General features: G+C 38.8%; 1 protein-coding gene across 1 annotated transcript in view; it reads right to left on the bottom strand.

Moving 5' to 3' along the window:
- The window catches only part of OXCT1 (3-oxoacid CoA-transferase 1), a 115,959-nt gene that overhangs the window by 19,157 nt on the left and 83,554 nt on the right, over window positions 1-13,248 (bottom strand). The window contains exon 14 of the mRNA XM_019748541.3: window positions 5,002-5,091. Coding sequence (XP_019604100.3) covers window positions 5,002-5,091 — 90 coding nt within the window. The remainder of the gene's footprint in view (window positions 1-5,001; window positions 5,092-13,248) is intronic.

Here is a 13,248-nt window from a genome sequence, read left to right on the forward strand (position 1 = left end):
TTGAGGCAGGAGGATGCTCAGAATGCTCCAGAAACTTACAGGAAGAGAGTATGGCTGGAGATCAGAGGACAAAAGGGAGAATGTAGTGGATGGAAAAAGACACATAGTGGGACTGGAGTCAACAGCCACGGAGGGACTTAGAGACAATGGTAAGAACTTTAAACTTGAATTTAAGTGCGATGGAAAGCTATGGAGGGTTTCTAAGATGAGGAAGAAGTGATGTGATTGATTTATATTTAAACAAAAAAAAATCACTCTGGCCACTGTGTGTGTGTGTGTGTGTGTGTGTGTGTGTGTGTGTTTCCAACCAACTCTGCTTCCCTTCTCCCCTTGCTTTTTGACAACAGAGACCTAATTGTAAATCCCTCACACACACTGCCTTCCTACACCCCAGTGCCCATTCCCTCGACCTGCAACATTCCAGTTCCTGTCAAACTCTGGCCCATCCTTCAGGTCTCCATGCAAATGCTACATGGGAAGCTCCCTTACAAAGGAATTGGGTGTTCGACTCTGTGTACTCTACCTTGTACACTTTTTTATTTTAAGTTTTGATTTCTATGAAACTCTCCCAAGGAGACTCCAAGCTGCTCAAAGGAAGGACCACATCTTTCCATTTGTCATTTTCTCAGATCTCATCATGGTGCCTAGCATATGGTGCCTGGTCCTGAACAAATATTTTATGACTGCAAAAACAAGCAAAGTAGATAAGGTAATTCTACCAAATTTCAAGACAAAGCATCAAAGAATATTCATTTAGGCATCCATAATATCTAGAGATAGAAGGCACTAAGCTAGCAAATTCATAAAATGCCGGCTCACTTACAAATGATTGTGTAAAGGTAGGAGTGAGCCAGATAAAAAGGGAAAGGAAAAGACTGTGTTAACACTGAAGAACAGGAAACAACATGGTGCATCTGTGGAGATCCTAGAAGAACTGAAGCCTGGGAATCACAGAGGAGGTAGGCTGCCGGGAGCCGATCACAAAAGGTCAGTGGGCTAAAGCGAACTAAGTAGTGTGGACTTAACTCAGTCAAGCTTTGGTACAGACTAGTTACTCTGGCAGTGGTGTACCTGATTACCAGGAAGGTGGGTCAGTCTGGCAGCAAGAGGACTTTGGGAATGTTGTAACTGATCCAGGAAGATGTGACAAGAACCTAAACACGGAGAGTAGAAATAATACACAGGAGGGAGCAGATTACAGGGGTATTGTGGACGCAATTTCTATAGTGCTTGGTGTAGGGGGAGGGGCAGAAAGCACCATGGGTGTCTTTCCAGGGTGGGGGCTGGGAGAGCATCATTTCTCTTGTTGGGCTAAGCAGAAGGAAAAAGACTTTCAAGAGAAATGATAATGATTTCACTTATGTATGTGTTGCAGTTGAGGTGGGTATGGAACAACCAGGTAGGGTTGTGGAGTTGTCTAATATGGAAGAAATATAGTTCTAGAGCTCATCAGGGAAGTCCAGTGTGGAATTCCAGTGTGAAAATAAGGATCAGGGAGCCACTGAGTGAAAAAATAATAGTCGGTGCCAAAAATGTGGACAGCGCCCAAGAAAGGTGCAGAGGGTGAGACGAGCAGAATGGCAAAGACGGATTCATGAGGAGTCCCGGCAGGAACCCATAGCAAAGGGGAAGGGCACGGAGGGATCCAGGGTGGTGGGGCAGCTCTGTAAGCCTTGGCATGTGGGTTACAACTTTGGGTCCAAGGTTACTGCTTCAGCTAAGCCCTTTCTCAGATGGTCGGAAGGGGAACAAAGAAAATCCAATGAAATTGGCTTTATCTTTAAGGACATGACTCAGAAATTACATGTCTCAAATGCTCAAATCCCATCAATCCAAGCTTGGGCACATGGATGCATCTATATGCAAGAGAGTCTGAGAAATATAGTCCGTCACTGGGCCAGTATGCGCCCAGGTAAAACTTGGAAAAAAAGGGAGATGGATTCTAAGGGGCACAATTAGCTTCTCAGATTGTTTTCTTTTAAGTACTTTGCTGGTATCTATCTCTCCAAAGCAAGGACACCTTTGACCAGGGAAAATGAAGGAAAAAGAAAAAAATATCTAATTCTGAAAACTCAAGCTTCAGGAGATGTGGGCGGGATGCTGGTGCAGAAGTAGCTTTGGTATGGTGAACACAAGCTGGACCAAACTGAGTGAGACTCCTAGCTTGCCACTTACCCACACAAGTCTCTTGCCTACCTGCATCCTAGTCTTACTTCAGAGGATCCCCGAGAGGGTAATGAGAGCCAGTATATGTGATGCCAGGCACAACGCCTTGCACCTACCTACTAAGGATTCAAACTGTTGCTCGTTTCGTTCGTTTTATTCCCATTTTTAGAGGACAGAAAGACATGCCAAGAGATAAAAAGAAGCTCAAGAAAAAAGGTGGCTGGACACCAGAAAACTGGCTACTTTGCAACTGTGCCTGCACTTGCTGTCTAAGCTTACATGAAAATCATGCTACGGTGCCAATTTGACACCAGTGTCTGCCATTCACCTCCAGAGGTAGTTTTAAGGCAGGGGAACATTATTATGGTTACTCTAGGACAGCACTAGCAGGCAGACAGGTTTCAGATTCCAGAAGCTGCTGGTTGCAAAGACTTGCAAGGAACGAGTTTCCTTTGTCTGATGAAAACAACAAAAAAAGCATGCTTTTAACGGTCAGATAACGTTATATTTACAAGCAACCTGCATCCATTACCCTATGATGAAGAAAAGGACTAAAAAGAAAGCTGCACCGAAAACCACTTGAGAGCTCCACCCACTTACCAAAGGGGGTGGGGGGAGAGGGAATGGCAGCATCAGAATACAAGATTATATTTCTTTTCTCAGGTTGTATTTGCAAACTTTTCACTCTTGTGTCTTACGAAACTCTAGGGATTTGTCCCCTAGGCTGTTCACTTCATCGTTAGGCAGCAGAAGTTACTTGGCATGTCTGGAAGAACAGATCATTAACTAGAGAGGTTACCAGGAGTGAAAAATCTCTCTCTCCTATCTCCTTTTCAGCCCCTACCAACCTCTAGCCAGAGTAACAGACGCAGAAAAGAAGTGGTGAGGTCCCCATGTTGCCTTGAGCTGGGCCAATAACCTTGAGTCCAGGTGAACAATATATAATAGCAACCACACATTGGTATCACAGGTAACAAGTGATGGTGGCAAGACGACAAAACGCTTGTGGTTAGTTTCCAAGGTTACTCACTATTAAGTATGAACAAATCCCTATTATTATTTTAATCACAACTGTATTTTTGTTAGTTTATTCAAATGAAAGAATTTAGGGAAAAATATCTAACTTCAACTCTGGTCTAAAACTCAATGCCATTTCCCCACTTAGAGAAGAAGAAAAAAAGAAATGGTGAAAATAGCTTGCTTCTGTGAAAAGCTTTAATAAGGGATTTCTGATCAGAATTTGAAGCACCGGTTCTTTTCCGCTATCAAAAATTCCAGCTGAGAAGAAAGAAAACATTTGGGGGAAAAAAGACAGAGAGAGAGAATTTGCCAAATACAGGCCGAATGTTTTGAAAACGAATGCACAAAAATAATCTGAAATGAGTAGGACTTCAGTGCCTATGCATAAACATTAAAGTTACAACAAAAGGAAAGTCGGAAAGAGTTTTCCCCAAATAGACATTATGTTCCAGAAAAGATTTGGATTTGATTTGTATGCTTGGCATCCTTTTGCCTCTGAAATGAAGTATTTTAAATGCTTTTGCAAGGCATCTCTCAGAAGTCACCTGTGTTGGTCTCATTTCCAGTGTTCCATATTTATGCTCTACTTCTCACTTTCCACTGTTTACTAAACAATTTATGGTAATTTCATATTTATTATAGTTTTTACAACAAAACCGTTTCATGGCACACATCACTGTACACTCCCCCATGGGAAGCAAGTCAGATGCAAACCTTCTAGCTCTCCCACGATGCTGCATCACTAAATAAAAACAGAGCCAATGAACTACCACTTCCACTCAAAATCACTGGTCCCAAGGTATGAACAGATAGATTTTATTTTAAAACTAAGAATTACAAAGACTAAAGGAGAATGAACAAAGGACATAGAAAATGAAAAGGGTACCACCCAAGATCAACTTTTCAATCATCAGAAGCCTGTGGATTCAGGTCAGGACGGCAATTAAGCTCAGCTGGTTCAAAGACCCCGAGTCGGCAACAAGGAAGAAAGTAATAGAGATAGCTTTGTAGTTACAGCCTGGGCTTCAGAGTCAGAGACCCCCAGATCTAATCTCAGTTCCTCCAGTTATGTGACCTCAGGCAAGTTACTTAGCCTGTCTGAAACTGTCTCTGGAACCACGAAAGATACTTACGATCAAGTTCGTATGCTTGTACACACCAACACAAGTGTTTCGTGTGATTTTGGCACTCGGTAAGCTCAGTAAGTGGGAGCTGTCATCATCATCGTCATCATCAAATGTAAGCTCCGTTTTGGTCACTGCCAAATCCCAGTAGTGCCTGGCACATAACAGGCACTCAATAATATTTGAGGATTTATTCAAGTCAAAGTATGATACTTTTCAGAATAAGGGTGCTTACTATCACCCAGCCCACAATTTTCCAACACCTTCTCAAAATGGCTCCTCACAGCGTTGGTAAGAGGCCATATTGTCCATTTGAAAATAACTGTTGTTAAACACCAATATTCTGTTGTGTCTTTCATTTTCACACTGCTAGCAATGACTCCAATCATCTTTAAACCTGAATCGACACGTGTGCCTGGATACCTTGTCACTGCCTTTGAAGACATTATAGCTTTTACTTTTAATGTGTGCTCAAGGCAAATAATCAAAGAATGCCCTGAGGTTGGCTTCACTCAAAGTAAACAACCATTTAGCTAAATGATAATAAATAACTGCCTTTATGTAACCTTTCTCTCAAAACGTAAATGCTCTCAACTTGAAGAAGCCAGAGAAAACAATGAAGGCCATGGCCGTGTGACCTGGTGCACAGGACTTTGGCATACTGTGACTTCCTAAAAGCAGCACATGTTACCTTTGCAGAATGCTCCATGGTGACCACCACCTTGGTTTTGGCACTGGATACTAGATCCATCGCACCTCCCATTCCTTTCACCATCTTCCCCTGCAAAACAGAAACAGAAAATAAGTAATTCTCTGTCTTTCACTTCTTTAGTATGAAGTAGAATAAAATTAACTTGTAAGAATAAGCCACTGGAATGATTAGTGAGAGAAAAAAAAATCACTGACCTTCATTGCTTAGTAAATGAAGGTTTACAACCTTAATATTCTGCTCTTCTATTATTCTATGGTTAAAGGATAAGTTCAGGCTAAATACTGTGATGTCACTTTTATTAAGTGTGGCTCACATTATTTCGTTGATGATACCTTAATGATATGACAACAGGTAGATGAGAAAAATCTTAAGAACCTTTCCAGAATTCTGGCACATTAGTGTAGTAAGATGAGATTGAAATCCACATGCCCCTGACATTCATTTCTTCCTTTTTAAACATATAATCAGTACCACTGAGTCTTCAATTACAGACCCTTTCCAAAGTATTCCTGGACTTCCTGCAAATTAAATGCCACTAGGTAGTAGGCTGAGACACGAATGGTGTTTCCTTAGTAATGATTAATATTAAAAGTGGGTCTGTCTTTCTGAAACTTGACATTTATCTTGCTCTTAGAGAAACAAGCCAAAACAAAATGAAAGATATATTCCTGTTAAATAAAAAAAGAAAACAGGAGCAGTGTTCAGGATCCTTTCACCATTCTATTTTTGGCCAGCTGTCCATGTCCTCATTTATTAAACATTTACCAACCAGCTTCTACGTGCCACACTCTGAATAATTCCCACTGTCTATTCGGTCTCTTGGTACAGAGTTTTGTAAAAAGTGTTTCCAGAGATGATGAAATAAATTTTTATTCAAGCATCTTAAAGAAAAATATCTTCTAACATTGAAAAGCTCCTTAAAATTGTATTTATTTTTTAATCTAAGTCTTCTTGCTGATTTGACAGTAAACTCATACAGGACTCCTGGCTCCTTTCCCATAATTTCATAACTAAGGAGATTAGGCAATGCACTCACACCTGGCTTTAGGAGTAAAACAGTTTAGAATCCCTCGATTTTAGAGGTCAATGCAACACAGCATGAATATGAATTAGATGTATAGTATAAACGAAAGGAACAAGTAGTCAGGATGCTTTCATGGGTTGGAGCCGGCCACTACGTAAGATGGGCAGCAGCTGGCAATGAGTGAGAGGGCGGGGAACAGGAAATGAGTGGGAGGTACAAAATGAGTGTCTTTAGGCGTGTAAATTTGAAGTGAATCGGAGTATCTGTGTGGAAGTGTATAATTTTATACTTCTCTAAGCCATGCCTAGTCAGCTGCAATTTTACTAAGTTAGTTACCAGGGTCATAATATTTCTGTAGACAACATTGATACCTTATGTTATGAAATATGGATAAGACAAAGATGGAAGCAATAAATGTCCATCATAAACTCCAATACTAAGGAAGTTTGAGATTTTTACAGCATCAAGACACTAAAGCAAATCCATTTTACAATGTGTCAATCTTCTGTGAGGAGAATACCCAGCCAGTCTCAGCTCTCAGAGAGTGTCGTTGGGCAGACTCAAAGGGTGTAAGCGCTAGAAGAATGACGAAGCCAAAGAAAACCAGAAACCAAGCTAATCTATTAAAAATGTCATGAATTAAAAAAAGCATTCCTTGAATTAGAATATACCACAGACAAATTTTGTCCCCTGTGACACAATGATTATAGGTTAGAGCTTATGACAGCCTCTAAGAGGAAGGTTGTTCAATTTAAGTGACACTGAATTACACATTTTAAACCATTGTCAATTATTTAAGAAATATTTATAGAGCACCTACTGGGTACAAAATACTGTGCTGGCAGGAGTATAAAGAGCTATAAAATACGGTGCAAGAACAATTTCTTTGTTTCTGTTAAAAAGAACATTCTTGTTTGACTCAGGGTAAATCAGCAGCCTTCATCACTCAAAGAGATTCAAGTGGTCTGATGTCTCCTCTTCAAAGCACACTCTACAAATTTCAAAGCACTATTATCATACTTAAATATTTGTTTCCAAGAGGGAAAAATACACAAGATTAGGTGCAGAATACCTGAGATCTATTATACTAACCCACTGTGTGACACTGGAAAAACAACAAATCTCTCTCAATTTGGGTTCACTATCTATCAACCAGGAATAAGAGTATCTGCCCTATCTTAGAGCTGGTGCGAGGAGTACATGAAATAGTGTATAGAAAATTGTGTAGTAAACAAAGTTTATAAATTTGTTGACTTACATCTTCATTCAGTCAATTCAGTTCACTGAGTGTCTAGTATGAGCCTGGCACTGTACTCGCTGCTGGAGTTAGAGATTATCAAAACAGGCTTGTTTTTCTCATACACCTTATTGTCTGAGGGAGGGAACGCATCCACGAGTAATTAGAAACTTAGACTAAACTTCCTTCCTCTAAAAGAAAACATACCCCACCTCTCCCTCAACCCCATGGCAAGGCCTTTTCCCTGTGTCCTTGTGCTATTCAGTAAGTAATTCTATCACAATAAATTTCAACTTTTTTCTTTCCTTTTGTCTTTTTTTTTTTTTTTTTGCATGAAAACTGCTTGGATGAGTGTGTAGACAGATTAAACTAACATCGGTATGTTCAAACACTGAGGATGCAACTGCTAACTGTGTCTGGGGCAGCAAAGAACAAAGAGACAGGGGCATTTCACAGAGGAGGTGTTTCACAGAAGTAGTCTGCCAGACGGGAAAGAACAGCAGTATCTCCTAATAGAAAGCATTTCTAGCAAGTTAACTTGAAAACCTTCCAATATTTGGTTTTTCTATTATTTTCGATATGTTAATTGTATTGGAAAAATAAAAATTGTTTCCCTCCATTTCAATTCCCAAATGATTTCTGAAACTGAATCAATGACTACAGGAAAACGATTCATTCTATCTATACTGGCAGGAAAAAAACAGGCTTACATAAGACATATTCTCCAATACAAGTGAAAAATTCATCACCGTCCTTCAACTCAGCTGAGCAGGCACTCTTTGGGGACCCAACTACTTGTAATTTCCCAGTTCTCTGCTGCAGTTGGGTGTGGCCACGTGCCCAACTGCCAGACAACGGAAAAGAACAAGGTGATATCTGTGATTTCCAGGCTCTAGCCCATAAAAACCTCTCACATACAATTCTTCGACTTTTTTTGCTTTCTGTAAACTGGACACTGACATCGAAGGTGACCTTGGAAAATAACTGAGCTTCCTTCAGCCTGGATCTTAAAATGACTGTGTGTAACAGAACCCACTTAACTTGGAACTACATTGCATTGTTCAACAAGAGTGGGGGGAGAAAACATATAGGATGCTAAGCCACTGAAATTGGGAGGCTTATTTGTTACAGCAGCCAGCATGACTAATATAATGAGTTCAACAGAAGTGTCAGAATTCAGTGTAGAATTAAAACCAACTGGTCCAGCTACAGAACAACACAGCAGGCCTCTTAAGGGGATGTTTAACTACTATTCCTTGAGGGAAGGGGATATGTGGAGGTGGCTATATGCCAGATACTGAGCTAGGCACTGTCATTCACCTCTATCCAAATGTCCAACACACTGCTTGACATTTTACAGAGATGAGATACTGACCTCACCTCCATCTTCACCTCCCTCCTCTAAATCCAACATCCTAGTCAACATACAAAACAACAAGTTGATAAAACAGAGAGTTAAGGAGTTAAAAATATATCTTTAAATCACAAGAGGGAAAGTGATACTTGGAAAAAAATAGGCCTAAAATGAAGAAAGGATTCTGGGCATGATTGAAGCACTGGATATGATTGAAGCACTGGGTCAGGGTGACAGAAAGTGCGGCTTTCTTTAAAACCTCATCAACAAATATACATTTCTTGAATGGTGCAACTTTAGTAATGTACTCTGGCTAGCATAATGGAGAGATGATTGCTGGATACTCATTTCATAGCTAACTCATTTTTTTGCAGTTAAGGACTGACCCTGACATCAAGTATGGAAAGAATATTGAAAAAAAAAAAAGTGAGCTAGAAATACTGTATGCTCTGTCATGACAGTTACATGTCTTTTCAAAGGGAAAAAAAAATACTACCTCAAGTATTGTCTTGAGTTCATAAATATTTATTCAGGGTTTATTATAAACCAGGTACCAAGATAGGAATCAGAAATAAAAGATGAACATAATTATCTAGCTTTTTTCTAGAAAATAGATTGAAACTAAAATCATTATTTTAAATATATTCTATGTACTTTGATCCATTTCTTAATTATCATAATTTTGAAGAAAGTAAGTCTGCTGACGATGCAATAACATTAAAAAACCTCCATGCATCAAAGTACAAATAGTAAATTGCATTCCCAAAGAAACAGCAATTTAAGTTCGAAACATGACCTTTAGTGATATTTTAAGGGTTTTACAAAAAGGTAAAATGAATATCTTTGAACAGTTCTGTGAAGTTCTATTTAAAATAAAATATAAAACATACTGAAAATCATTCTTGCCGTCTCCTGTATCATTGGTGTATAAAAAATAATGGCTTATTTGCAGATATGTTACCTCTAAATATTCTGGTCTTAAAAAAGAAATAACTTATAATATATAGAAATAATTTTTAAAGCATTTTAAACGAATGCTATGTGCCCCCCCCCCCCCCCGGAAAATGTGAATCGCCTGGAAGTAAAAGAGAAAGATAGCTGTAGAGTGATTTATTAATAAAACTAGGGTTTGTTGCTCAATATTGAACAGGAGAACATTCAGTACCTATCTCAATCCAAATGTAAACCTCTTGATTTCTGTCTCACTTCCCCATTATTGAAAATGCCCTAGGAAAAAGAAAGGGCTTCTAAACGTGCTCCTATATAAAGAGAAAGAGAAAGGGACACTAAGAAGCATGATAACATTCATTTAACTACAGAGACAGGTAGTATAACTCCCCTTTATAGAGAAAATAAAATGTGTACAATTTGCCTCAGTTTAGTAAAGTTATAGCAAAGTTACAGCAGAATATTTATTTTTTCTGTGTTATTCTTTGTATTCAAAACCAAGAAAAATGGGATTTTCTTTTCAAAGAGTAACTATATTTCCCAGGACATGTGAAATGATCATATAAATTAACTAATATGGAACTGAAAATATAATTTTAGTCTCTATTGCTAGGTAAGTTAACAAAATTGCTTATAACAAATATTGGCTATCAATCATCATGTGGGCTAAAAAGAGCATGTCAAAAAAGCAGTAGTTGGATAAACTCAAAATTTTATTTTTAAGTTCTCTTTTGTTCCTATTCTCTCGGGGACCTTGTTTTATTAGTTATCCTCTCCCTCCAGGTTCTCTATCCTCCCCCTCTCTATAGCTCTTTTCTGTTGATTTCTCAATGCACTGAAATTGGTTTCTGCATTGACCATGCCCTTGAAGTGAGTACTCAATCAGGTCTCTAATATTAAATCATTTGATTCAGTAGACAAATGTGTGTTTATGTTAGTACATTTTTGGACCTTTTAACTACACTTTATGCTGTTTTCCACTAACTCCCTGAAACTCTACTCTTGGGCTTCCATGGCAAAACACCTCAGACTTCAGGGCTTTCAGGCTCCTCCCTAGCATCCTGTTTCCACGTCACCTTTGCGTCCTCATCAACTTAAAAGCTCTGTCCTTGGCCTCCTGCTCTTTTCTCAAAGAGCAACTTCATGCACTCTCAGGATACAAACTTACCCTGTCTCTGATCATTCCTAAAACCACATTTCCAGCTCAGATCTTTGCTCTGAGTTCTACATGTCAATATCCCAAAGCTTCTCTTAGCTGGTTCCCAACACTGCATCCTCTTGTTCCTGGGCACATCATTAGGCCACATTTTCCAACCTTCCAAATGAATAATTTCTGGCCAATGGAAAGTGGGTAAAAGTGATATAACAGAGCTGGACCATAACACTTTCCAAGAACAATGCTCCATGTTCTTCCTCTTTCTAGACGGAAGGAATCTCAATCACAAAATTACCGCACAGAGAACTGCCAGTCAGTCAGGGATACTCGTTTTGGTTCTATGTGTGTGAGAAATAAAAACTTATATTATGTTAACTATTACATGGCTCAGCTCAGTGTGGTCCAAACCAAGTTAGCATCTTTATCAAGGCATCTCTCACCTACCTAGTGATTTCCTATCTCAGTTAGTAGCCAACCATCTACCTCAAGGTCCAAATCAGAAACGTCTTTGTCTCTTGCCTCTCCTTTATTATCTATGTACAATCAATCAGTCATTCAAACACAAAGAACTCCGATTTTCCCTATATTTCTTGAACTTGACCTTTTCTCATGCCACCTAAGATCCTAATGGTTTCTCCCTAGTGTTCTAACAACAGCGCTACTAGTGAACCTGTGTCCAGCCTGTCCTTCTCGAATCCTTCCAACCCACAGCCATGAAAATCTCTGTTTAATAAGCATCTTACATCATTCCTCTGCTTAAAACCTTTCACTGGTTCCCCAGTGCTTCCGGGTAAAGTCCAAGCACCTCAGTCTAGCATATAAGCCTGGGACAACCTGGCCTCAGCCTCATTTCCTTACACTCCAGTTTCCATTTCTATGCCAGGAACAGTGAGCTGCTTGTACACAGCATATGGCTTCCTACTGTATCATAAGGTCCCACCCACCCTCATTCTATCAAGTGTACTCCTGCTCACCTTTTATGTATCAAATCGTGATGACTTTCACCAAAAGTTCACATGCCTCTGCCCCATCCTATCAACAACATTATATTAGGGACCTCTTTTGGGTGCTCTCGCAGCATCTTAATTTTTCACCACTTTAAATTTATCACATGATCTGCATTAAGATCAGGGTTGATGGTCCACTGGCAGGTAGTGGCAAGGCTATACAGGTAGTTATAACTTAATTCTTCCTCATGAGAAGCACCCTATCCCCTCTCTAACCCTCCCCCACCCCATCCACCATCATCCTCTAGCAACTTAAAACACAACAGCGGATCGCCAAGGCCCTATCCAGCTACAATACCCTCTGTTCTGACTGATCACATCTATTCTGATTAATCAGTACCTGTGCACTAAAAGAAATCAATTAATTTCAAATAGGAAAAATGAACTCTGTTCCTAGCTATTAACACTGATTCTCTCATTTGTAAAAGTATAAATTGCATTCAATAGTGTCTTCCTAGTTCTTATGAAACCTCATCGCTTCAAGTAAAAAATAAATCCTGATGTACGTAAAATTGATTATAGGTCATTAACTCTAACTTTGCACAGGAAATTAATAAGCATTTATTAAGTGAATAGTTAGAAGTATGAAATTTTCATGCTTTCTTTTCCTAAAGTACAATCAATATGTGACTAAGTTTCTTTTTGGTTATAAATGAGGCACTTTGGGATAGGTTAACTTCTTTGTACAAGGTCAGATAGACTGACACTCTGATCTTTCTATTTGCTGCATTAATAAAATGGACAGCAGGAGAAAAGCTGCTATTCTTAGCTCTGTTTTGAAGCTATATTTCAGTTTTCATAGAGTCTATTTGTAATTCTGCAGAGATGAAAACAAGCATCAAAAATCTTGGCTGAGTTCACTCTTTTTTATCAGGGTCTCCTACAGAATATCAGTATAAAGAGATTGAAGACGTACTCCAGGACAGACATAAGAAAACTTTTTGTAAAAATTTAAAATGATTAATTATTATTATACTGTAAGTAAGTTATTTAATTGAATTTATTAAATACAACTAAGCACTGGAGTTCTGGTCCTGTATATTATCCAGAAACAGAATAAGTACAATATTTTAAAATGCAAGGTTAAGTTATTTTCTGCATGAACAACCTCTCTCTGCCATTGGGTCACTGAGACAAAAGTATTAGAATCACATGAAATTGCCCATGTGTGACCTACAAACACAGAAATTTCATATGGTTGGTTCAAACTAATGTTCTAATGGTGGGAAAATATATCTCATTTACTATCACAAAGAATTTTCTTAAGGTTTATATTATTTTTAGTAGATCCCTAGATAATCACAACAAAAGTGACAGCTAAAATACAAAAGGAAAAGTATTAATCACTTTTATGTGTCTCCATGTACTAAAATATATCAGTCCCCTCAACAACTCATTCCCATAGAACATGAAATTATCACTGCTTCTTTTGGAAACAGGAAACAGTTGTTGTCAGAAATTTTATTTGCTGATTCCTCAAAGAGTGTGTGGGTTGGCTGG

The sequence above is a fragment of the Rhinolophus sinicus genome, chromosome 3 (genome assembly GCF_057876585.1).
Source record: "Rhinolophus sinicus isolate RSI-liver-muscle chromosome 3, RSI-T2T, whole genome shotgun sequence".
In the NCBI taxonomy this organism is placed as follows: domain Eukaryota; kingdom Metazoa; phylum Chordata; class Mammalia; order Chiroptera; family Rhinolophidae; genus Rhinolophus; species Rhinolophus sinicus.